This window comes from Onychomys torridus, chromosome 21 (genome assembly GCF_903995425.1).
Source record: "Onychomys torridus chromosome 21, mOncTor1.1, whole genome shotgun sequence".
Lineage (NCBI taxonomy): Eukaryota > Metazoa > Chordata > Mammalia > Rodentia > Cricetidae > Onychomys > Onychomys torridus.
In genome coordinates, this window is record NC_050463.1 from 18,067,383 (window position 1) to 18,091,104 (window position 23,722).

At 41.7% G+C, this 23,722-nt stretch overlaps 1 protein-coding gene across 1 annotated transcript in view; it reads left to right on the forward strand.

Moving 5' to 3' along the window:
* Positions 1 to 23,722, forward strand: part of Srbd1 (S1 RNA binding domain 1) — a 175,764-nt gene that overhangs the window by 134,076 nt on the left and 17,966 nt on the right. Inside the window, exons 17-19 of the mRNA XM_036170842.1 lie at positions 13,477 to 13,583; positions 14,666 to 14,842; positions 21,426 to 21,581. Coding sequence (XP_036026735.1) covers positions 13,477 to 13,583; positions 14,666 to 14,842; positions 21,426 to 21,581 — 440 coding nt within the window. The remainder of the gene's footprint in view (positions 1 to 13,476; positions 13,584 to 14,665; positions 14,843 to 21,425; positions 21,582 to 23,722) is intronic.

The following is a 23,722-nucleotide window of genomic DNA, read 5'->3' on the forward strand; positions in this document are numbered from 1 at the left end:
CTTTACCCCATAATGTCACCTCATCTTAGGATTGACAGCCACATGCTACTCAGAAGCAAACCATGGGTCTTTCTTATAATCAAGAGGACTCAGTTACAGGCGGTGAGTGTCACTGAAAGTCGCCTTGGGAGTTTCAGTTTCCTTAGTGGTGGCCTGTGACTATGTGGGGTTTGTGGGTTTGTTTTCCTTTTGCAGTGCTGGCATGGAACTCAGGTCCTGGTGTAAGCAAGGTATGCTCTCTTTCCCAGTGACAGCCCTAGTCCTCCGTGTGACTTTTAGACAGCAAGGCTTACACTGCTTCCCGTTAGAATGAACTGCGGTGAGCTCTTGATCCTCCATTCAGAACAGCACACGCTCCTGACAGTGCTGCTTCTGTGACTCAGACAGTAGTGCTTCAGTGTTAGGGTGCACACTATGTTCCTGTCCCTTTTGTTTCTTCTCAGTGTCAGGAAAACAAGGGACCCTCTCCAACAAAACTGGAGATCAAGTGCAAATTCATCTTAAAAACTAAACTTACTTACAACAATCTGCTCTGAACTGAGCCTCACACTGATAAAATAGTCTCCTCGGTGGTTTGAATGAATGCAGTGAATGAGGATCTGAGCCCAATGTGGCTGATCTGTGAGGACAGTGTTCAGTTCTTATTTCCGAGGAGGTGGGAACATCTCTATTCCTTTTCTGAATTCTCTGCCCTTCCCCTACAAGCCATCACTCTGTAGGACAAACAGTGGGTATGGTTTTGCCTGATCCTGTCATGACCCATGAAGATAATTCTGGGAAAGGGTTAATTGTCAGACATGAATTGTCAAAGGAAGGAAAAGAGGAAAAGACCGCATGGTCTTACCCAGCTCTCACTAGGCTGGAGCTTGATGTCAAGAGCAGGCATGAACTGCAGACTCTCCTGCCCTGGCCTCCTGGGAGCCAAGATAACAGACAAACTGTGCCCCGCAGAAGAATGGGTATAAATGCAACACTTCCATGTCAGAAACCAGACTGTCTCCGCACCTGCCGGCTGTCTGTCTGCGTCCACAGCTATTTGACTGGTCTAGCAGTGGCACTGAGTCAGTTTTACTTGGTATGGGTTGTAATGCCCCTGATTATGGTAAGGGTGTCTGAATGAGTTCTGAAGACTGACTTGAGAGCTGGTCAGGTGAGAACTTCATAGTATTTCTATGTATTTTTGCTCCAGATCTCCCAGTTGCTTTTGTCTCTTGATTTGCGTCAAATTAGTGAAATTAAAGAAGATTAATGGTAAGTGAGTTTAAAGACAGTGTTTAGTTTTCTTGACTTTCCAGGAAACAGACGGGAGGGTTTGCAGTAAAGTACCTGATGTTGTTCTGACTGGGGTGGGAATTAGCAAGAACACTTTAATCTAGAACCTCACCCAGAAACCATTCCTCTAAAGACTTGGTGAGTATGGAATGCAAGGGCCCGTGCTCAGTCTTAATATAGTATATTAGAACATCTTGGTTTTTATTGTAAAATTTTGCTCTCCATTTGCTGCTGATTATGCCTGCTAAAGAGTTTTCTTGCCAGGTGGTGGTGGTGCACACCTTTAATCCCAGCACTCAGGAGGCAGAGGCAGGGGGATCTCTGTGAGTTTGAGGGCAGCCTGGTCTATAGAGCGAGATCCAGGACAGCCAGGACTGTTATATAGAGAAACCTTATGGGGGGGGGGGGGGTCTTTCTAATATGCATCTGGACATAGTACTGCCATACCCTCAAGCTGTTTTAGGACCAGTATCTCTTCTTACTTGAGTCAACTCTTTTGCTTTAACTTAACTCTCAGCTCCTGCCAGAAGAATCCAAAGGCTGAAAGGCAAGAAATGTGCCCCAGTTGCCCCTTTTCTCCATGCAGCAGGCAGCAAGGCCTTAGGAGTGGAGATGCAGACAGTAGTCTGCATGGCAGCTAACACAGAAACCATCCTCAGCTCCTCTAGTGCTTGATGAAGAACAGAGGGAGATGGCAGGATTCAACACAGTGGGTACCAGATACACACTTTCCATAGGTGTGCGTGTGGCCTGTTCATTCCACAGAGGAAACCAGGAAACCAGAGGGCAGAGTGTTGGAGCCCAGTGTTCACTCCCAGCCATGCAGAGAGCTAGGCGAGCTGCAGAATTGCCGTAGAGCACAGGAAGCCCCTGGGCTCCATGCTGCCGTGTTAGCTTGGAGAAGGGATACACAAGGCAAAGGGCACCTTGCCTTCGTGTCTGTGCTGCAACTCTGTGGAAATGTGCTGTCATGGGTCCAGTGCAGGCAACAACACCCTTTGGGTTCACTGGGGAGAGTAAGCCATCTTTAGTAATCATAGGCAGAAGCCAGCTGATAGCCAGCGATGTGTGTGGGCGCTTGTGTGTATGGGACATGCATTTGAGGAGAGAACATGTGACTTTAGAACTTAGAGATGTCGTCAGGGAACCTTATTTCCATATTCAAAAACAACAAACCCTTGCATTGGTTCTTTCCAGTCACGGCCACCTTAGGGAGACAGTCACACACCAGGCTGTCAAAGTGTCTGTGCCCACAGAGGTTCCCTCTACCTCCCATAGTCTCAGATCAGGTTTTCTACATGCTTTTAGTTTTAGTTTATTAGAGGAAAAGTCTCTGTTGTGGCTAAATCTTTTCACTCTCTTTTTTTCCCCTGAAGTTTGCTTTTATGACTAAGCCATAAATCGCTAAAAATAAAGATTTACAGTGGAAATGTCGACTCCTTTGTGTTGTGTCAGGTCAAAAATCTGTCACTAATTGGTGGGCATTTGTTCATACCTATGTCATGAGCCAAGATTATGTTTTAGCTGGGTGGCCACACATGGGGCAGGTAGGTGTGGTCCAGTTCAGATGTGTTAATGCTTTCCTTGTTATGATCAAGTAGGTCATACAAAGCATTGGTTTGAGAAGTCTGTGGGCAAGGCAGGCATTTGGGATTTATGGGCCTCTCCTGAGCCAGTGTTGCTCCTCTCTTTTCTCCCCTGTATCATCCTGTGTCCACTAGGGGACACAAGAGCACCTGCTGCAGGACAGAGTGAAAGCCTGAGTTGGTTAAAATGTAAGCGCTGAACAGTTAGGATAACATGGGAAGACTCTGTTCTTCTTTTCCTGTTCATAAAGAAGCTATACTTTTGTTTCCTTCTGTTACCATGGGGAACTTAATGAGATGGGAGCAAAGCCGCAGCTGACTACAGCTTGTGCACCTAACTGCCCCTTTGCTTTGAGTTCTTGGTCTGGAAGGCAGTGACAGCCACGATTCTAGTGTTGAAAAGAACAACTTTATATGGAAGAGATCCTCTTCAGAGTCAGGGTGGGGGTTATCTGGGGAGGTCATCTACAGTCATCCCAGTGGACAAAGCCCAGAGTTCTCCATCTTACACCCAGGCACGTGTTCTAGAGCTGTGAAACCTGAGCTAAAGAGAACAGAGTTTAGTATCCATGTTCCCTTCTAAACTGTTAGCTTACAAAGTCAGATCTCTGAGCTCACAGTTTAGAAACTTAGGTTGGAGTGGTGCTTGTTTATAGTTAGTTGTGTGTGTGCTGTGCACAGGAGTGGAGGCCAGAGGTCAGCATCAGGTATCTCCTTCTATTGCTTTCTACCTTATTTATTGGGACAAGATCTCTCATGGAACCAGAACTCATCAGTTTGGCTAGGCTAGCTGGCATTGCAAGAGAGGGGCACCCAGGCTTTTTCTGTGGGTGCTGGGGACCTAAATTCGGGTCCTCATGCTTACATAGCAGACAGTTACTGACTGAGCCATCTCCTCAACTACTTAAAATTATTTTAAAATTATAACCTATGTGTTAAAAATACAAAAATTTTAAATGATGGAAGACAAATCTGTCGTTTATTCAAGCATTTATTTCACTAGACCATAGCATGAGTGTTCCTATTGCGAATTAAGGTCTACAGTTGTTTTCTTTCCGTTTCCTCATCACCTCAGTGCTCCTCTCTTCCTCCTCTCTTCCTCCTCTCTTCCTCCTCTCTTCCTCCTCTCTGGCTTATTGTGGACAGAAAAGTCAAAGAGTTTGGTTTTCAACTTTCAATTATTGGATTTCCATCTATAGTTCTCTGCATATTTCCCTTAGTGGTTACGGTGGGTCGTAATATGTATCCTTACTGTCTGGAGTGGCCAGCGTACCCACTGCCCCTCCTTTGTTTTCACAGACATGGGTATGTATGTGTCACATGTGTGACGTATATCTCCAAGTACCATGTTACTGCTTCTACTGTAAGTGCTCCTTTATCTTCCAGCTAAAGTCACACACAGACTCATGATTTTTTGTATGTCCACCCATTTCCCATCTGTTGTCAATTTTCTTTAGTCGGAAAAATTCCCTTTAGCATTTTTTTGTACTGCGGGTCTGCTGGCAGCGAGTTCTCATTTATCTGAAAGCACCTTTATTTTTCCGTTATCTTTGAGAGATAAATTGGAACTTGACAGGGTGTTTGTGTTTTCTTTCCTTATTCTGCACTTGGAAGCTGTCATGTCCTGTCCCTCTTGTTCCTGAGAATCCGGCCGTTTCTCACGCTGTTCCTCCGTGTACTGTGCGCCCTTTCTCTCTGCTCTGCTCTCACCGTCTCCCTGTATGTGTTCTTTAGAGTTCGCCTACAGCATCCCTAGGTATAGTTAGTTGTCTTACTGTTCTTGAGGTTCAGCATGCTGCTTGAATCTATAGAATATTTTTCAGAAGAATTGGAAAAATTTCACTATCAGTTGCTCATACTTTTATTCTGTACACCCTCTGTTCTGATGTGTCCATGACACACACTTCTCCATTTTAATTTCTGTGCTGCAGGTCACTGAGGCTCTGCTGTCTCCACCCCATCCCTTCCTTGTAGTCCTGTTTTTCTGATAGGATAATATTGACTGATCGATGTGTTCAGCAGTACATTTCTCCTCCAGTCCACCTTTAAACTTAATAACTTTGTTTCTATTTATTTTATTTTACTTCAGATACATTTTTGCAATCTTGTGGTAATTATGGCCCCCTTCTCTTCTATTTTTCATCTGTTTGTTTGCTTTTTGTTGGTTTGTTTGCTGATAATCATATTGGTCTCTTCATAGCTTAAAGCTTCTTTAGAGTCCTTATCTGCCATCTGGGCTCTCCATCCTAGGCTGTTGTCTATTGAATGACTAATGATCTCTGTTACAGATCACATTGGCTCGCTTTTTGTATACCTACCTGTTTTATTTTATATGGTGGACACAATGCAAACTTTGTTTTCTGTCGATGAAGTAATTTAGCAGCTGCTCAGACTGAATCTGATAGGAATTTTGAGAGGTTTTAGGTTTATAACAAAACTAAGCAGAAACCAGAGGGCTCCCATGTGTTTTGCCCTGCATAGAAGTACAGTCTCAAACTATTAACATCCTGCAGCAAACATAGTAGTGTCTTTATTGCATCTGATAAACTAGTTGTTTAAACATATTGTTACATTGTCCCCAAGTCCATAGTTGAGGGTATTTATCTGTAAACTTGGACATCGGTGCAATGGTGTGTATCTGTACTCTAAAATCCTGCAGGACAGCTCTACCACCCTAAGAAGCCATCTGTGCTATACCAGTTCATTCCACTTTCAGCCAGCCAGAAGCACTTTTGCCATTTTCTATATAAGGCAGCCTTTCCCAGAACATGGATTGGAGGCATTCAGTGGGGTAGCCTTTTGAGATTCACTTCCAGTTCTAAGCAGTGTACATTAGGGTCTGTTCATGTCTTGTCATGATTTGCTAGCTCATTTCTTTTTGTTACTGATTAATATGTTACCATCTGGGTGTACCACCGCTTAACCATTCGTCTACTAAAGAGCATCTTGGTGCTTCTAAGTTTTGGAAATTACAATGAACCTGAAAGTTTCTGTGTTGATATAAGTTTTCAGTTCATTTGGGTAAGGACCACGGAATAGAATATTTTAATGTTCAGACCTTGTTAATGCTTTGTTTGATATGAATTCCCCAAGTGACACAATGTGGAGCTTCTTGCATATGCTTACTTAGCATCTGTGTATCTTCTGTCCATTTTTAATAATTATTACAGAATCTTGAGTTTCTTATACTTTGTTGTTGTTAGATATAACTTTTTCAGATATTTTCACAGTGTGTGGCCTGTCTTCCCTTTTGTTTTTTGGTGTAGTGTCCTCTTCAGAACAGGTTTTAAGGTGACGAAATCGGCTTGTCACTGTATGTATTCCCACTGTAAGTCCAGTCACATGGTTTCTTGCTCCCCTGGGACTGTTGAAAGGCTGAAGGGTTTCAGATTTCACATGCAGGTCTACGGTCCACTTTGAATTGGTTTTGTGCCAGTTTTAGTATTTGTCTGTGTCTCATTGCTATAGCAACAGTTCATTGAGGAGATGCTCTTTGCTTCACTGTTGCCTCCGCTGTTCCTTTGTCAAAGATCAGTTGGATGCACTTACATGGGACTCTTTCCGAGCCTTCTGCTTCTCCAGCCTGTTTTGTTTGTTTGTTTGCTTTTCCCACTACCTCATTGGTTTTCATGACTGAAGTTTTATAGCAAGTTTGGTCTTGTCAATTTTCTAGTCTTACTTTTTTTTTTTTTTTTGGCGAGGGGATTTCGAGACAGGGTTTCTCTGTGTAGCTTTGTGCCTTTCCTGGAACTCGCTTTGTAGACCAGGCTGGCCTTGAACTCACAGAGATCCGCCTGGCTCTGCCTCCCGAGTGCTGGGATTACAGGTGTGCACCACCACCACCCAGCTACTAGTCTTACTTTTGCCCTCAGTATTCTGTTGGCCATTCTGAGTCTTCCCTTGTCTGTATAAATGTTAGGACCAACTGGTATCCCTAAATAATGTGCTACAATTTTGACTAGTATTGCTTTGAATTTTATAAATCAAAATGGGAAGAACTGACATCTTGACGATATTAAGTTGTCCCGTCCATGAACATGAAATAGCTTTCACTCATTGAATTCTTCAGTGTGTCTTGTCAAAGTTTTGTGATTTTCTACACACACACACACACACACACACACACACACACACACACACGAGGACAGGGAGTTTTGGGCTAGGTTTGAACCTAAATTCTTTATTTCTGGACTGCTAAAGTAAATGGTAATGTTTTTTTAATTTCAGGTGTTATTCATTCACTGATTATAGAAATGTGACTGAACTTAATATTACCTCTACCCTGCATCTTTCCTGTGACTTCAACAAAGGCATTTTAATTTTTTCCTTTTTGATAAACCCCTCTTTTTTTCATTAGCTGGGTCCTAGAGGATAATGTTAAGAAGAGGAGTCCTGGATTTGTTCCTATATTAGTAAGAAACCTAGTTCCTAACATTAACTATGATGTTAGGTGTAAGTTTTCCTAGTGAGTTCCACTTAGATAATATACTGCATTGCCTGTTATCTAATATCAGCTGTCACATAGTAGGTGTAGATATGACAGGATTTCATGACACCAGACAGAAAAGTTTCTGGAGATTTGTGAGCTGAATGGAGATTCCCAAAGGTACATTGTGTCCTGGAAACAGAGTGAAGGAATCTCCCTGAACATCTGTGGATACTCATTTGATGCCCTGAAAGGCTAGGCTTTTAAAATGAATCAATTTGTCTTGTGCAGAACAAATAAGTTGTAGTACCAAGGATTTTTTTGTCAGGTTGGCTTGAATAATTGATTCTCACTAAATAGCAAAAGCTCATGCAAGCTGCATGCTTACTGCCACGTTAGCAAGCACGTTAGTGGTGCCAGCATCCCTTCCATATGCTTCACCAGGGGGATTTGCAGAGGCTTCCTTCTGTGTTGTTTTTCTTCTCCTGACCACTGGCCATATTTCAGTCTGTTTCCAGATCCTGAAAAATCCCTCTGGTGCTGAAAGACTAGTGCCCTTTGCCATCTTAATCCCAGGGCCCCATAAGCACAGTGAGCTGTTCACCGAACAGTTTGCTCATTTAAAGCACAGAACTGCTCAGTGGAGTCGAGTGTCTGTGTTTTAAGGAATGTGCTTATGAAGAGCTCTTCTCCTTATTCTGCAGAATCACTTGTCTTGTTGCATGTATCAATTCTGTGTGATCGGATAGAGCTAGAACCCAGTGGCTCCAGGCTCTCTGTCCTGTCTGTCACAGGGCCTCTAATGCCCTTTGTCTTCCCTTCTGTTTTCTCAAATGGTTCCCATTCTCCTGTCACTTCTTTCATTCATGGGTCACTCACACACTCCCCTGGATGACTCTCAAACTGCCATGTGTCAATCAAAGCAAAGCAGATACAAGAGGAGAACATAAGGGGCAAACTTGCCTTGCTTCAAGTTAGGTGGCTTTTCCTCATATGGTGCTGCTGTTGTTTCATTGTTCTGTTCTGCACCTTAGTTTCTGGCTGTATCGTGTATTTGGGTCATCTTTAAGGGCCAGAAAGGGACCTGAGGATAGTAAATAAAGACTAAAAAATACTGTGCCAGAAAACCACATGGGAATAAAATTGAAGTTTAGCGTGGGACCTATAAAGTGAAATTTTGTTGCTTTAGAAGCTGAGTCTCCAGTGTTGCATCTGGAAGGGCTTTTTAAAAAAATAATTGTGAGATAGTTTTGGTGCTTCAGGAGAGAATAAAGCAAGCAGTTTGATGAACAATTCTTTAGAAGTTTGTGGTAAAGTAATAATAAAAATGTGGATTCTGACCTCAAAAAAGCTGACTAGCATAAATGACCATTTATAATCCTCTTTTAAAATCTCATAAATTTTATGTAAAAATATAATGGCCCAAAAAGTATGTCCTTGAATTTGAAGAAGTCTGTTTATACAATTCACATAACTTGCCAAAAAAAATGCAGAGTTGGGTGACTTCTTTCTGAAAATAGAATGGCCATTTTTCCTGGCACGGGTGCTGGGGCCTCTCGTCTTGGACCAGTGAGTGCAGGTAGTGCTATGTGTGTTCCTCGGCAGCGGCAGCAGCGTTATTCAGCAAGTCTCAGCAGAGCTCTTGCAAGCACATCACTTGGCGGCACTGTCAGCGCCTAGCTCTGCCAGCACACTGCCTGGGAGAGAGGATGGCTACAGACACCTCTGCTTCAGCTGGTGTTGGGGGGCACAGTGTGGTACCTTTAGGATTCCCTCCTCCCCAGACAGACGGAGGATGTCAACCCCTTCCTGAGCAGAAAGGTGGAGGAGGAACTCATCAACAAAGCCCATGATGAGTGTGGACAGCAGAGCTTGTGCAGATTCTTGCCTAAGATGCTACTGAGGGAGACATTTCAGCCCAGCATTGCTGTCATGGACATTTTTGTAGATGGTATTTTGGTGAAATAGCTGGTCTGCTCTGGTTTTCATTTGGTTGGTTGATGGTTTTTGGTTTTTTGTTTTTTTTTTTAAGTCTCATAATATGTCGCTGTGTATTTCTATTTTCTGTCATGTATTTCCTGAGGCCCCTGTGGAGGGACTCTTAGATTGTACACATAATTACGCATGTGCACATGCAAACAACACACTCACCATTAATTTGTATTGCTGTTTCCCTGAATAGATTCTCACTATGGAGATAATATGTGAAGTCATAGAAGCACTCTGTCGACTGTTGTGAGAATTCAGTTAGATGACCTTATAAAACCTTAAGGAATGCCTGACTGTAAAAGTTCAAAGGTGTTTGGTAGTATGCTTCTTGGTTTCATCGCCTCTGTCTTTCATGCTAGACTTTCAGCCCTAGATAAGGCATTTGGTCAGAAAAACGTTAGTGGACTCAGCTCAAAGTGGCTTCAACAGTAAGGAAATCTATTCTTCTTCTTTATTAAGCAGTAAGGAACTAGTGTTGCCAGAAACCCAGAGGAGTGAGTCCAGAGCCGGTTCATTCTTTGTGTGCATACCATCCTCAGTGAGTTGGCTTCTCTCAAGGCTATCCTATCTCATGGTGCAAAGCTCCTAATGGTCCCTACTGAGGACTAGTGGCCTCTCAGTCTAAGCCCCTAACAGATTTACCCTTACATCTCACTCAGCAGCATTAAATAAATAGAACAGAACTAGCATGACTGCCTTACACTACTGCTTTTCTTTCCTCTGGAACCATCGGAGGAAATTATTTTGTATTGTGGTCACAATACCCACACACATATATTTGAGAATATGTATATGTCACTCTATACAATGAAATCTAATTTTTAAAATATCTTGAAAACAATGTAATAACCTCTACCACCTGCTGTGGTTTATATATTAAATACACGGCAAAAGGCACATGTAGTGAAGGCTTCATCCCCTGTCTGGGACTGTCTAAAGACTAGGACCTAAGACCTAGCTAGAGCAAGTAGGGAACACATGGGTGTCATTGGGTGCCATATCTGGTCCTGGGTCCTTTCCATCTCTCTGTGCTTCCTGATTGCTGTGATGTGAACTGCTTTGTTCTCTTATGTCCTCCCCACCACACTGAGAACCATGAACGGAAACAAATCCTCCTCTGAGCTGTTTATGTCAAGCATTTAATAGCACGGTGATGTAAAGGCGAGTAACACACTATTATTATAAGATGAAGCATTATAATGTATATTTAGTAGCCAAACACACAAATATTAGGAAAGATTTAATGTAGATAGGCTGTTGGTGAGCTTTTTCCGGTCCTGAATATGTGAGGGCACTGTTGTGCAGCTAATTGACACACTCAAGCTTTGTTCATTCACTTCTTAGATTCACACTCATTAATACCTGGTGTAGTAATAGGAATAGTAATTAATCTGCCTGAGCGTCATTAATGTGTCCAGTACTCAATAGAAACTTGTAAGAAATGCGGGAATAATAGGGTTTGGGGATCGTTAGAAACCATCTTGGAAGCTGCCTAGCAAAGTGTGTAAAGATAGGTCAACTAAATTTAGTTTATGATCCCAAGTTGAATTCTGGATTGGTAAGGCAATTCTTTTTGTTTTGTTTTGTTTTGTTTTTTCTCTTTTTAATTTATTTAAAAATTTTTTCATACAATATATTTTGACCCTATTCTTTCCCTCCCAGTTACAATTCTTTTTTTTTGTTTGTTTGTTTTTGTTTGTTTGTTTTATTTTGTTTTGTTTTGTTTTTTGAGACAGGGTTTCTCTCTGTAGCTTTGGAGCCTGTCTTGGAACTCACTCTGTAGACCAGGCTGGCCTCAAACTCATAAAGATCCCCCTGGCTCTGTCTCCTGAGTGCTAGGATTAAAGGCGTGCACCACCACCACCCAGCTCACAGTTATAATTCTTTTTTTTTAAATATATTTATTATTATTTTTCCATTTTACATACCAACCCCAGTTCCCCCCTCCCTCCCCTTCTCCTGCCTCCTCACCTCCCTCCCACTCTACCCCTATCCACTCCTCAGAGTGGGTAAGGCTTCCCCATGGTAGTCAACAAAGTTTGGCATACCAAGTTGAAGGAGAGCCTAGCCCCTCTCCATTGTATCAAGGCTGAGCAAGGTATCCCACCACAAGGAATGGGCTCCAAAAAGTCAGTTCATGCACCTGGGATAAGTCCTGGTCCTGCTGCCAGGGACCCCACAAACAGATCAAGCCACACAACTGTCACCCACATTAAGCGGGCCTAGTTCGGTCCCATGCAGGTTCCTGAGCTGTCAGTCTAGATTCAGTGAGCTCCAACTAGCCCCGGTCAGTTGTCTCTGTGGGTTTCCCCATCATGATCTTGACCCTTTCTTCTTCTTCCTCCTCCTCCTCCTCCTCCTCCTCCTCCTCCTCCTCCTCCTCCTCCTCCTTTGAATGGGTAAGGCAATTCTTTACATAATGGTTAGCATACTTCAGAAAACTTGAATACAGGCTGTGCATTAGATAATTTTGTTGTGCCAATAAGTTTCTTGCTTTTAATAGTTGTATTGTGAATATGTGTGGCAATGTTCTTGCTATTTGGAAAGCACGCTAGAGTGTCTATCTGATGGAAGACTATGAAGAAGCTCTTTTTACTTGTGTGAACTCTTCTGGAGAGGCAAATGTTTATTCACCAACGACAAACCAAAGCGATGCTTTCACCCAGGCTGAGTGTGGTGAACCAGTGAGTTTATTTAACTAGGCTGACATACTGGAGCTTGCCTGATGCCCAGGCAGTGCGTGCTTGAAAGCTCGCACCTAAATGTGGGTGACAGCTTCCTCGGAGCTGCATGGATGGGACTCCACTAAACTCACACATTCCCTCCAAAGACCCCTGGGAGCCCAGAGGGTTATTACATCAGCTGGGAGGGAAGTGGAAGAAGTGGCTGCAGCCTTGGGTGCCCTCCTTAAGACGGCAATGGCGTTCTGCCCTGAAGCTAGCGTTACACAGGGTACTTCCTTCTGAATCTGAAATTAAACGTTTAAACATGTCATGGGTTGTTTGCATTCTAAAAATGTGTGTATCTGGTTCTTGAGTTCATGCTTACTGAGTGCCGTGTAGTAGGTTTTTTCTTTGAAAAGTTAAAAATACCTTTTTTTTTTTTAATCCCTAGTCACTACCACAATTAGAGGGCAGTATACCTTATGTATTGAAAAGGAAAGGACAGAGCTACAGCAGAGGAAGACCTCAGAAATGTGCATCTAGTTGACAGACATTACATTCACCAATAGCTGCACCTTTTGCACACTGGCTCTCACTGCCTTCAACAAGAAGGGTTCCTGGTTAAGCTGCTGTCCTTTGTCTCATTTGGTTTGCTAGCAGCATGTGCACCTATTTTCATAAGGGCTGGCATTTTCCTGTGGTGTCTCTGTCTGGCTTTGGGGTTAAGTTAATAATGGCCTTGTAGGATGAGGTAAGCAGCTCTCCCTCCTTAATTTAGGAGATTTTGAGAAGTATTGACAGTGATTATTCTTGGAAATATTTAGTCACATTCACCAATGAAGTACCTGGACTCAAGGTCTTTTTATTGGAGGAATTAGAGTTTGAATCCCTTGATAGGTCTGCTCAGGTGTTCTCTTTCTTTCTTCTTGGGTTCAGTTCCTACCGATTTTGTTATTTTTTTTTTTTTTACTCCTTTGTAGTTTAATTTATATTGGCTGAACAATGTACTGTTTACATTATGTAAATGTCTGATTAAGTTTTATGTAAAGTTATATTTAAACCACACAAAATGTGCCCTCCATAAGAACTGCCTTGCTGCATGTATTTGATCCATAATGCACTTTTGGTAATAATACTTCGTCCACACCTTTACCAATACTTGGTCTTTTCCGCCGGTTTTATTTCAGTCTTTTTGGTTGGAATACTCAAAAGTGGTTTTGTTTGTTTTTAAATTTTGAAGTTTTAAAGCTGGCATCTATAAGAGCATCATTACCAAAGATACACCTTCAGTCTATCAGGTTTTTTTTTTTCTCCTGTTTCCCTTTGTATGTGGTATATGAACGTGTATGCGTGGTTTAGAATGTGTGGAAACAGATTCCTTAATTTCAGCTTGGTTACATCTGTTAACAGTGTGCTTAAGAGGAATAAAGGGATTTCCCATGGTGTGTGTTAGTCAACTACCAATAAATATGGGCAGAAATAAAAGTCTACAAATGGCATCTCCTTCATTTTGATTGCTACTTCATCTTTGTCTTTTCAGCACGATGTATCCCAGACTTTACTCAAGGCAACCCTGGACAGTGTTGTAGAAGAATGTGTCAGCTTTGTGGGGGTGGATATCAACATCTGCTCCGAGGTTCTGTTACGGTAAGACAAGCGTTTGACTTGTTAGCTGAGAGAAGGGGGCATGTATATAAAGTTGTCCAGCATAAAAAATCTATAGGTTTATGTGTTCCTGTAGAATAACCAGAGAGCAAGGTGTCATTTAAGGAAAGAATTGCAAGAGTTCACATTATTATTTTTAGTAGTGCATGGCTGAAATGGTTCATGGCAACCACTGGCTGCATCATTGCTGCTGATAGAACTTAAATAAGGTTGGCATGGAAGAGGGCCGTTGTCTGCACAGTAGATGCCCTCTACTGGCCTAGTCTCTGACATGCACCTGTCAGGGCTGAAGGTGACCAAAAGGCGAGGGCTTCTGAAGGGTCAAGATGTATCACGAGTCACCTGTCAACACTGACTGACTCTTTTCCTGGCAGTTAGAGAACAGTTCCTCTTTCTTTCCTTTTCCTTATTTTAGTTCACACTCTTGCTCTGGATGTACAGGTCTGCTGGTGCACCATGAAGTTCCTGGATCCTTCTCACCAAAACTGTGAGAGTGGGAAACACCTTCCATATTCTAAGATACCACTTTCTTGCCAAAGCCACGAAAGTCCTAATTCCGTGCTTGGAACTGTGCAGTGGAATTAGTGTTCTCTGTAACAATAAGCTTTTAATCGAAACCAAGCAAAGTCCTCATTGATACAGTTTTCAGGCCTTTATGCCAACCATGCCATTCACAGGGAAGTTCCTCTCTCTAGTTCAGTGTTGTATATCCACGACCCTGCAGACCAGAAGATTCTAAAGGACTGCTACATGACGCCCTTCTCTAAGCTGAGCCGAGATTGTTACACTTTTGCTGGGTCTGGAGATACACAGACTGTGAGCCATGCAGAGGAACTGAGGTTCTGCTGCTGCCTCAGTTCCTAGCATCACGCACACCGACAGGCTCGTTCCTGCTGTGCATTTCCTGTCATGTCCGTCTTTTGAGTAGTGGCTGGCAGGGTGTCATTGCAGGTGATGTTCTGGGCCAGCGACTTGGGCCATCATCTTTTTAGGTGAGAACTTTCTTCTTTTTTTTTTTTTTAACTTTTATTTCTATTATTTTATTTTACCTTTTTTTTTTTAAGGCATATAGCAGGACTTAATGCCAACAGAGCCAAAAATATTATTGAGTGGCGAGAGAAGAATGGGCCTTTCATCAACCGAGAACAGTTGAAGAAGGTGAAGGGGCTCGGTCCAAAGTCCTTCCAGCAGTGTGCTGGCTTCGTCAGAGTCAACCAGGACTACATCCGGACACTCTGCAGGTGACTGCAACGCTCATGCCGCTGGTGGTGTCACCAGCCTGCTCACAGCTAAGTTCTAGCTGCCCCTTGTCCATTCACTCCCCCCAGAGGGGTTGATGATGCTCTGTGCTCGGCTGGGAATACAGCAGTCAACAAGGCAGAAAGCGCCTGTTCTCAGGGCATCATATTTTAGTGCTTGGAAAGGACAATAAGCCAACTAGTCAAACAAGTAGATTCAGATGGTAAATAAGAGCTGTAAAAATGAAGAGATTTGGCATTGTCCTCAGGGGCCAAGCAGCTGCTTTAGTTACATTACGTATTAGACAGTTATTTGAGCATAGTGAAAGGGCCAGCTGCACAGGGATCAGTGCAAGTGTCCAGTGTGAGAAGACTGGTGGCAGGGCGGGTGTGATGTGTTCACAAACAAGGCTCAATTGCATGACTGCAGCATGGAAGGGAAGGAGAGGGAACCACGTGACTGCAGCGTGCAAGGGAAGGACAGGTAGAGACTTGATGTAAACACATCGCACTGCTGACTTCACACTGAGCACCAGTCAGCAGTCATGTGGACTGAATCAAATCCTTCTCTTCTGGTCCACGTTACCCCAAAGCAAAGAAACTGGATAAACTTGGTATCCTTTATGGACATGAAGCAATGAATAGCCTTTATGCTTCTGTTCCTCTGGGAATTCCTGCTTCACTGATAAGTTTTTCTCCTCACAAAATTGTAGTAAAGGCCATGCAGAAACAGTTTCATTGTGGGGTAGGTTAAGCGAACGTCAGCCCCACATGATGGTAGATTGCATTGCAAGGCTCAGTCATGAGCACAATAAGGAAACGGTTGGGTTTTCATTAGTGAGTGGAGCAGAGTAATTTCAAATCCACTGTAACCTAATTGGAATTTAGCTTATGATAAGGTGACATTTTATGTACTGGTAGAAGATGGATATAAAATCACAGAAAAATAAATGTAACTCAGAAAGTTGATGCATGCCGAGGATGCTGGCGTCCTAACTCACTCTTATTTTCAGCAAATTCCAAGTAGATCATAACGTTATATGTATAGAGGGAAATTGAATGTATATCAGAAGACATGGGAGCTCTTGCAGAACAGCGGGGTAGTAGGACTTCTTCCAAAGCAGATTACAGAACCTTGAAGCAGGGGCTGGCGAGGCAGCTCAGTTGGTGAAGTGTAAAGTGCTGCGGAACCAGCACAAGGACCTAAGTTCCAGTCCCTGGCACCACGATAAAGCCCAGGTGTTGGCGGAACAGTTGTACCCTGGATGAAGATGTGCTGCTGTGATTGGTATAATAAACAGCTGAATGGCCAAAGCTAGGCAGGAGGTGTAGGTGGGACTTCCAGGCAGAGAGAACCCCCGGAAGAAGAAAGGCAGGGTTGCTAGCTAGACGTGGAGGAAGCAGGATGTGCAATTCAGAGTAAAGGTAACTGAGCCACATAAAAGAACGCAGACTAAAAGATATGGGTTAGTTTAAGTTATAAGAGCTAGTTAGAAGTGAGCCTAAGCCAAGGCCAAGCTTTCATATTTAATAATAAGTCTCCATGTCATTTTTTGTGAGCTGGCGGCCCAAAAAGAAAAGACTGTCCATACCCAGGAGACTGCACTCACTGCAGTCCCATGCTGGAGTGGGGAGAGGGGACAGGGACATGGTGCCTGCTGCAAGCCTGCTGCCCTGCTGAGCCAGTGAGTCCGGGTTCAGTGAGAGGCCATATGGGGAAAAAGTGAGAAAGTTTAATAGAGGAAGATGCCTAATAGCCAGCCATAGCCTCCACATGCACACACATGTAACACACACACACACACAAGACCCAGAAGCCAAAACTGAAAAGTGCTGAGGATAAAATAATCCTTTTTTTGTTAGCTTGTGTTTTGAAAGCTTGGTCAGAAAGTTCAAATAGTATTTTCAAAGCAAGAAGTGAGCTTGCCTTCTCACTTGTTAGTGTTTCTTGTATTTATTTCCACATTGTAAATGTAATTCTATACCATTTATGTGTGGCGTTCACTGCTAAATACGAGCAGAAGGCTTATGCTGTATAACTGTTTGAAAAACTGTTTGAAACTTTGTTTACTCATACCTCTTTCCAGGTATTACATACAGGTTTCTATTATTTTTCCTGTCATTTTCTACATGGCCTGTGTAATATTTTAATTAAATTATAGATGGGCTATAATTTAATGTAATCATTGCCTTATTGGTAAACATTTGAGTTGTTTTAAAGCCTTATATTTTTTTACTGGTATCAGTACTTGAAATTTTTGTGACTGTTATATCTTCTAGACAACCCAGGCCTTTAATAAGAACATCATATCCATTGCTACCTCAGTGATCTTTGCCTTGAAGTCTTCTGACGCTCACATTGTTGCTTTGCTTGCCTCTACAGAGTGTGTTTGCTGGTCTTTTCGTACCTGCTGTGGCATTTAACTGTTGCTGTGCTTCTTGTAGACACGTAGTTGGTCTCATGGTTTCCCTCAGTCTGACTCGGATGCATTTGTATGTGTTGTTTTCACCCATGGCACTGATCCTTCTGTCTTCCATATTTTTTTTCCCCATCATGCTTTCTCCTCGTATCTCTCCTTGTTTTCCTGTCACATGTCTATCTAATCAGCAGCTCTGTCCCCAGAAAAAGGCTAGAAACTTAGGACTTCCCCAGTTTCCCAGCCTGCTTCTCTTTAGCTCTGTTGCCCTTCATGGTGAGATGTATGCATGGGCACAGGTGCACGTACACATGCATACATACATACATATACATACATACAGTAGCATTATTTAGATTTTTATATATACATGTGTATATATGTGTATATATACATAAATATATACACATTTTAATAACATTGATAAGTATTTGTTTAATGTTACTTTTTGATTCTGTACTTCCCAGTGTTTCTATAGTACATATTATTGTATAGGTTTTGCTGAAGTTTTATATGTTGAGATGTTTTTGGTTTGTCCTCCTATTGAATGCTGGTTTGACTCTGCATTCAGGGCATTTTCTTTACCCCTTCAAGGTTATTTGTCTATGTTCTGACATCTCCTGTTGGCAGTGTGAAATCTAATGTCAGTCTGATTTGGCTTGCCTTTTCTTTAAATACTGTGTTTGATTTTACTCTCTTGAAAGCTATTGTCTTTTTTCAGATAGATATTCTGAAGTGTCCTGTTGCCATGTCAGATGTGAATCTATCTTTGTTGTCTCATTCTGCATTCAGTAGGTTCTGTTGGGAACTTGTTTTCCCTCAGCTCTGAGAAACCATCTTTTGTCTTACTGTGATGGTGATGATTTTACCTATTTCTTCATTTCCCCTAGAATGCCAGTTGTGTGAACTGAATCATAACAGAAAATGTATTAATAGTATTTTAAGCAAAATGTGGTGTAGATGTAACCGGCTTGTTAAATAAGAAACACAGAACTGATTGCAGAGTTAAAAACCACGAGGTCAGAGCAAGAGCGGGAAACCTTACCCTTCACTGCTTCTGCGGTTCTTCCTCTCCACAAGAGACCTACTTCTGTGCGTCCTGTCTATTTAAAGACTTTCTGTTCTGTTTTCTCATTGGTTGTAAACCCAGCCACATGACCTCCTCATCACTGCCTGTTTGTACAGACCTCCAGGTCTTCGATGGTTGGTATTGAGATTAAAGGCGTGTGTCTGCCATGCTGGCTGTGTCCTTGAACACACAGAGATCCGCCTAGCTCTGCCTCCCAAGTGCTGGGATTAAAGGCGTGCCCCACTACTGCTCAGCTTCTGCTCTGGCTTGTTCTGACCTCAAGGCAACTTTATTGACATACAAATAAAATCACATTTCAATACAAATAAAATATCACTATATTTCCCCTTTTCTATTTTAATAAAAAGAAAAAAAAAAGAAAAAGTTATAACTAATATAAGAAAAACTATATACAAAAGTACAATAACTATATATACCATATATACAAACAATAAATACCTAAACAATGTCTAGTCCATTTGTATTTGACAAATTCAGAGAAAATAATTCCATTATCTATCCTATTTTGGTAAGTCCAGAATGTACCTGATTCACTTTTTATCCTAACTTATATTGCCAACGGAACTGTCTTATAACGTCTTTCAAATTTATACACTTACAGCTCTTAGTGAGTTTTTCTGAAATCCTTAACAAAGATAATTATAACTATAACTAACTGATCTTCAACTCCCTCAGAGACCCAAGAAGGAAATAATACTACCTAATAAAAAATAAAAACAGGAAGTGCATGCAAGCAGCTTCCAAAAAAAATGTGAGTTGACAGAAACAGCCAGCTGTCTGGACAGTCACCTGAGGTTTCTCCACAGTGTTGGGGCATCATCTTCAGCCTATAGGCTTAGCGTATCTGACAGACTCTTTTGTGAACTAGGATGTATACAAGGTCAACAGTTTGACCTCACATTTGGTGAGAGCAGTCCATGTACCAGAAACACCTGAATTCCATTAGTGTCAGGTCATGATTCAGGATTTTAAATTCTGGAAATTATTGATGTTTTTTCAATTCAGCTGTCCATTTTTCTTGGCTGTGTATATGTGGCTTCATCTCGGCATCCCGTTCTCCACATCCCTCTATTAAACACCAGTCTACTATTGAGAGGGGTGAGCTTGGTTATTCTTCAAGAATAACTGTTTCATCTGCTGTTCCATTGCACATCAGAAGCCATCGGCCCACTCCCTGTTCAGCTGCCTTCGAAGAAAAGGGCATGGTACCTTTTCCAGATTGCAAAGATCACTCACTTCAGGGATGGTGCCATATTGTCCTGGCTTCAGAAGATGCCTTTTGTTAAAGCCACAACCACACTTGTTTTGGCAAGAATTGGTAGTCCTTGGTTTCATGTCCTGTCTGTCCTGTTTGTCAGCAGTTGATTAGAGGATACTTTGTTGTCCAGTGGCTAACTTTTGCCACAATGAAAGTTAACTCCATATGCAGTTTCTTCGATGCCCATATTTTCTCTGAAGTAGATTGGTACTGCCAGGAGCCAACATGTCTCATAGTCATTGCAAAAAAGAAAAATTCTTAAGTTATTAAAACATTTTAAATGCCATACTTTGTAGATCTCTGAAGGGTTTGAAGATGACCTGTCTATCTAAAATATATCTGTTTGATCTTGAAAACACACCTAATATGACTACAAGTTCAATTGTAATGTCTAACCACTAATTTTCATTTCTATATATCCTAATAGTTGGTAATACTAACATTCAAGGATTAGCAAATTGCATTACATTGTTAAATGAATGGTATAAATACAATATCTTGAGCAAGATTAGAAATACGTGTATGGTATATTCTAACAATCTTAATGTCAATAATAATTTGTATACAATATAAAGCAATCCAATCGAATGTAAAGTATTTAAAACTAGGAATTGTCTTTTTCATTTTTCTTTTTTTTTTTTTTAACAAGCACCTTTTGCCTAGCCCTTTTCCTAACCCTCAACAACAACTTGTAACCAACCCTCCTAAACAATGAAAACTATCCCAGACCCAAAACCCATAAAAAGACCAAAAAACCACCCACCCCACACCACCCCTTTGGGAATGTGGGCGTCGTATTCTTAAAATAGCTTCCTGCTGGGTATGGGCGAAGTTATCTTTATTCTGAAAAGAAAAATTTTGGGTTAATTGACAAATTCTAGGAAAGGTAACTATATTCTTTGTTATCCATAATGCCAAAGTTCAGGGTTTATCTCAAGTCCTTATTCAAGTAGTCTTTGAAACCGGATCATCTCAGCTAGCCATCTCAGAATTGCTCTAAGCACTTTGTAGTCCAAAGCTGATCTGTAGATGATGTTTGTCAGCTTAGTGATATTATTTTCCACATGGAATTGTCGTTGTGGGGCCCCATCTTCTTCCTGGAGATTTCAATTGATGTTAGGCCTGGCCGTGATTTCCTGCAGAAAACTGAAAAGAGACTCGAACACAAAGACATGTATAGGCAGCTAATCGAAGCCTTTTCTCTAGAATTAGTTAGTACTCTGTGTGACCATTATTATGTTAACAAAGTTTAAAATATATATCTTGTAAATTTTGATATAAAATTCATACTTTAAGAAAAGTTTAAAGAATCAGAATAGAATCAAAGAATTGAGATTAGTAATAGAATAGTCCCTTAATTAATTTGGTTTTCCTCCTGTCCCATGTCAGAAGATGGTTCTTTCTTCTGGTATGATACAGGAAGTTTTCATTTTCCTTTTAACAACATGCTTGAGTTTAAAGGAGGAGAGAGCCATTCTCCAACTCCAAAATCAGCTTGAAGCTTTAATTGAACTGGGACTACAAGAAGACCAAGAGTATTAATTTTTTAGAGAAGAGCAGAAACAAACATTTAGAAAGATTTATGAAATTTTGTAGATGATATACCAATAGGCCATTTTACTCTTTTTCCTGGGACAGATGATTTGCCTTTTTCTTCAGTTGTCTCATTTGTCCAGTGTTCTTCAATGTGGTAGTTTCTATGCAGTGAATGGTTGCTGTGTGTGTGGTTTCATAGCAGGGGACTAAGTGCATGGTTAATTACATTTCTTTGCTTTTCTGCCCCATTTCCTCACTTTTTATCCTGATTTTTCCCGACTGCAGTAGTCAGCCCACTGACTCTTCAGGCCAGAGCCAGGGAGCTGCCACACTCACCAGTGAGAAGCTGGGCAAAAAGAAGAACAAGGCAGATGCCACCCTCACTCCAAACCCCCTGGACCAGACTTGCATCCATCCGGAATCCTACGACCTAGCAGTCAGGTGAGCCAGAGGCCAGCTCCAGAGCTATGCATGTACACAATGAGTTTTGTACAGCACATGGACTTTGGATGGGCATAGTGGGAGCTGAGACACAAGGCCATGCTGAACATGACAGCGGTTTTCAGAAGTTCCTCATTGCTGAGCTGGTCACACATTATTTTATTGCTCTTCCTGGAGCTGGTTCTAGGGGAGAAGTGTAGAGCGGAAGAAATTGCATGGCATTCTCTATTTGTTTGGGAAATTAGTGTGACTCACTTGACTAGTACCTGGTATAACTTGTGCTCTTTGAAAGACAAAGCCCTTTTTTAAATCATAAACAGCCAGCTTTCCCAAGAAAATATGTTCTGTTGGGTTACTAGAGTCTAACGTACTTTTAGTGGAGACACATTAACAGAGAACAGTGCTGAGATTATTTCCACTACAAGAGAAGCTTTAACTTCAAATTTTGTATTATATTTGTTTGTGTACACATGTGTGGAGTGGGGTCAGAGAACAACTGAGAAGAGGAATCAGCTCTGTCCCCTTCTACCATGTGGGTCCTAAGACTAGAGCAGTCATCAGTTGGGCTTGGCAGCAAGACTCACTCACTGACCCATTTTATTGACCCCAAAACAACTTTTGTAGTTGCATGTTTAATTATCTTTAAAGCTTTCAGTTAGTTCAAAACCTGTGACTTGATATATAACCAAAAATTCCTAAGGTTCTGACTAGATTATTCAGTAGTGGATTTAGGACCAGTTTGTTCTAAGTTTAGGATCTGTAGATTGCATTGAAGTCATTTGTATTTGCTCACATTGGTAAATATCATTGGCTTGCTTCCTTCATCAATATCTGCTATTATAAAGGTAAAGGAATAACTCAGAAAAGGAGATAAGAAGCTTGTTCACCAACACCATGGCAGTCTGCACATCCCTATGTTTGATTATGAGAATCATTGGCACATGCAGAGAATTCTTCTACATCTGCATCTAGATATTAGCATATCCCTGCAGCTGCCTTTCTATACATCTATTCATATCTATCCATCTATTTGTCCACGAACCTCCTTAGGTGCTGCAATAAGAATAGTGCAGGTAGCTGTGTGCTTTTCACTAAATTCTTCATGCATAATATAATAACTCCTTAGGTTTTTCTCTTGTAAAATTAACATAAATTAAATTTTAAGTGTACATTTACTGACTTTTGGAAAATACCTGTATCAGTGCAACCCAAAACTCTTTCAAAATTAAAAAAACAACTACAACAAAAACTATTGTTTCCATCCCTGAACATCCCCTTCTCTTGAAGCCAGTCCTGCTGAAACCTCCCAGGAGTTTGGCATAAATAAACTCATTGCTCTTAGAACTTCTTAGAAACACTGCCATACAGATGTGCTCACCGAGTGTCCTGGACACTGCCACACAGATGTGCTTACCGAGTGTCTTAGACACTGCCACACAGATGTGCTCACCAAGTGTCCTGGACACTGCCACACAGATGTGCTCACCGAGTGTCTTAGACACTGCTACACAGATGTGGTCACTGAGTGTCCTAGACACTGCCATGCAGATGTGCTTATCAAGTGTCCTGGACACTGCCACACAGATGTGCTCACCAAGTGTCCTGGACACTGCCACACAGATGTGCTCACCAAGTGTCCTGGACACTGCCACACAGATGTGCTTACTGAATGTCCTGGAAACACTGCTACACAGATGTGCTCACTGAGTATCCTAGACACTATCATGCAGATGTGCTTATGAAGTGTCCTAGACATTGTCATGAAGATGTGCTCACTCTGAGTGTCCTGGAAACACTGCCAAGCAGATGTGCTCACCAGGTGTCCTAGACAAACTGCCACACAGATATACTACCTTAATTACTATTGAATTCAAGTTATTAAATTAGCAAGTACAAACAAAATCTGTGTGGGGGTTCTAGACTATATGTATTTTTCTATAATTTTTAAAACCAACTTGTTAATTTTCATTAAAAAATAATACAGGTAAGGCAGGCATGGTGGCACACACCTTTAAACCCAGCACTCAGAAGACAAAGGAAGGTGGATCTCTGTGAGAATTCAAGGCCAGCCTGGTCTATATATCAAGATTCAGGCCAGGTAGGACTACTCAGTGAGTCCCAACAAACAAAAATGTAAAAGT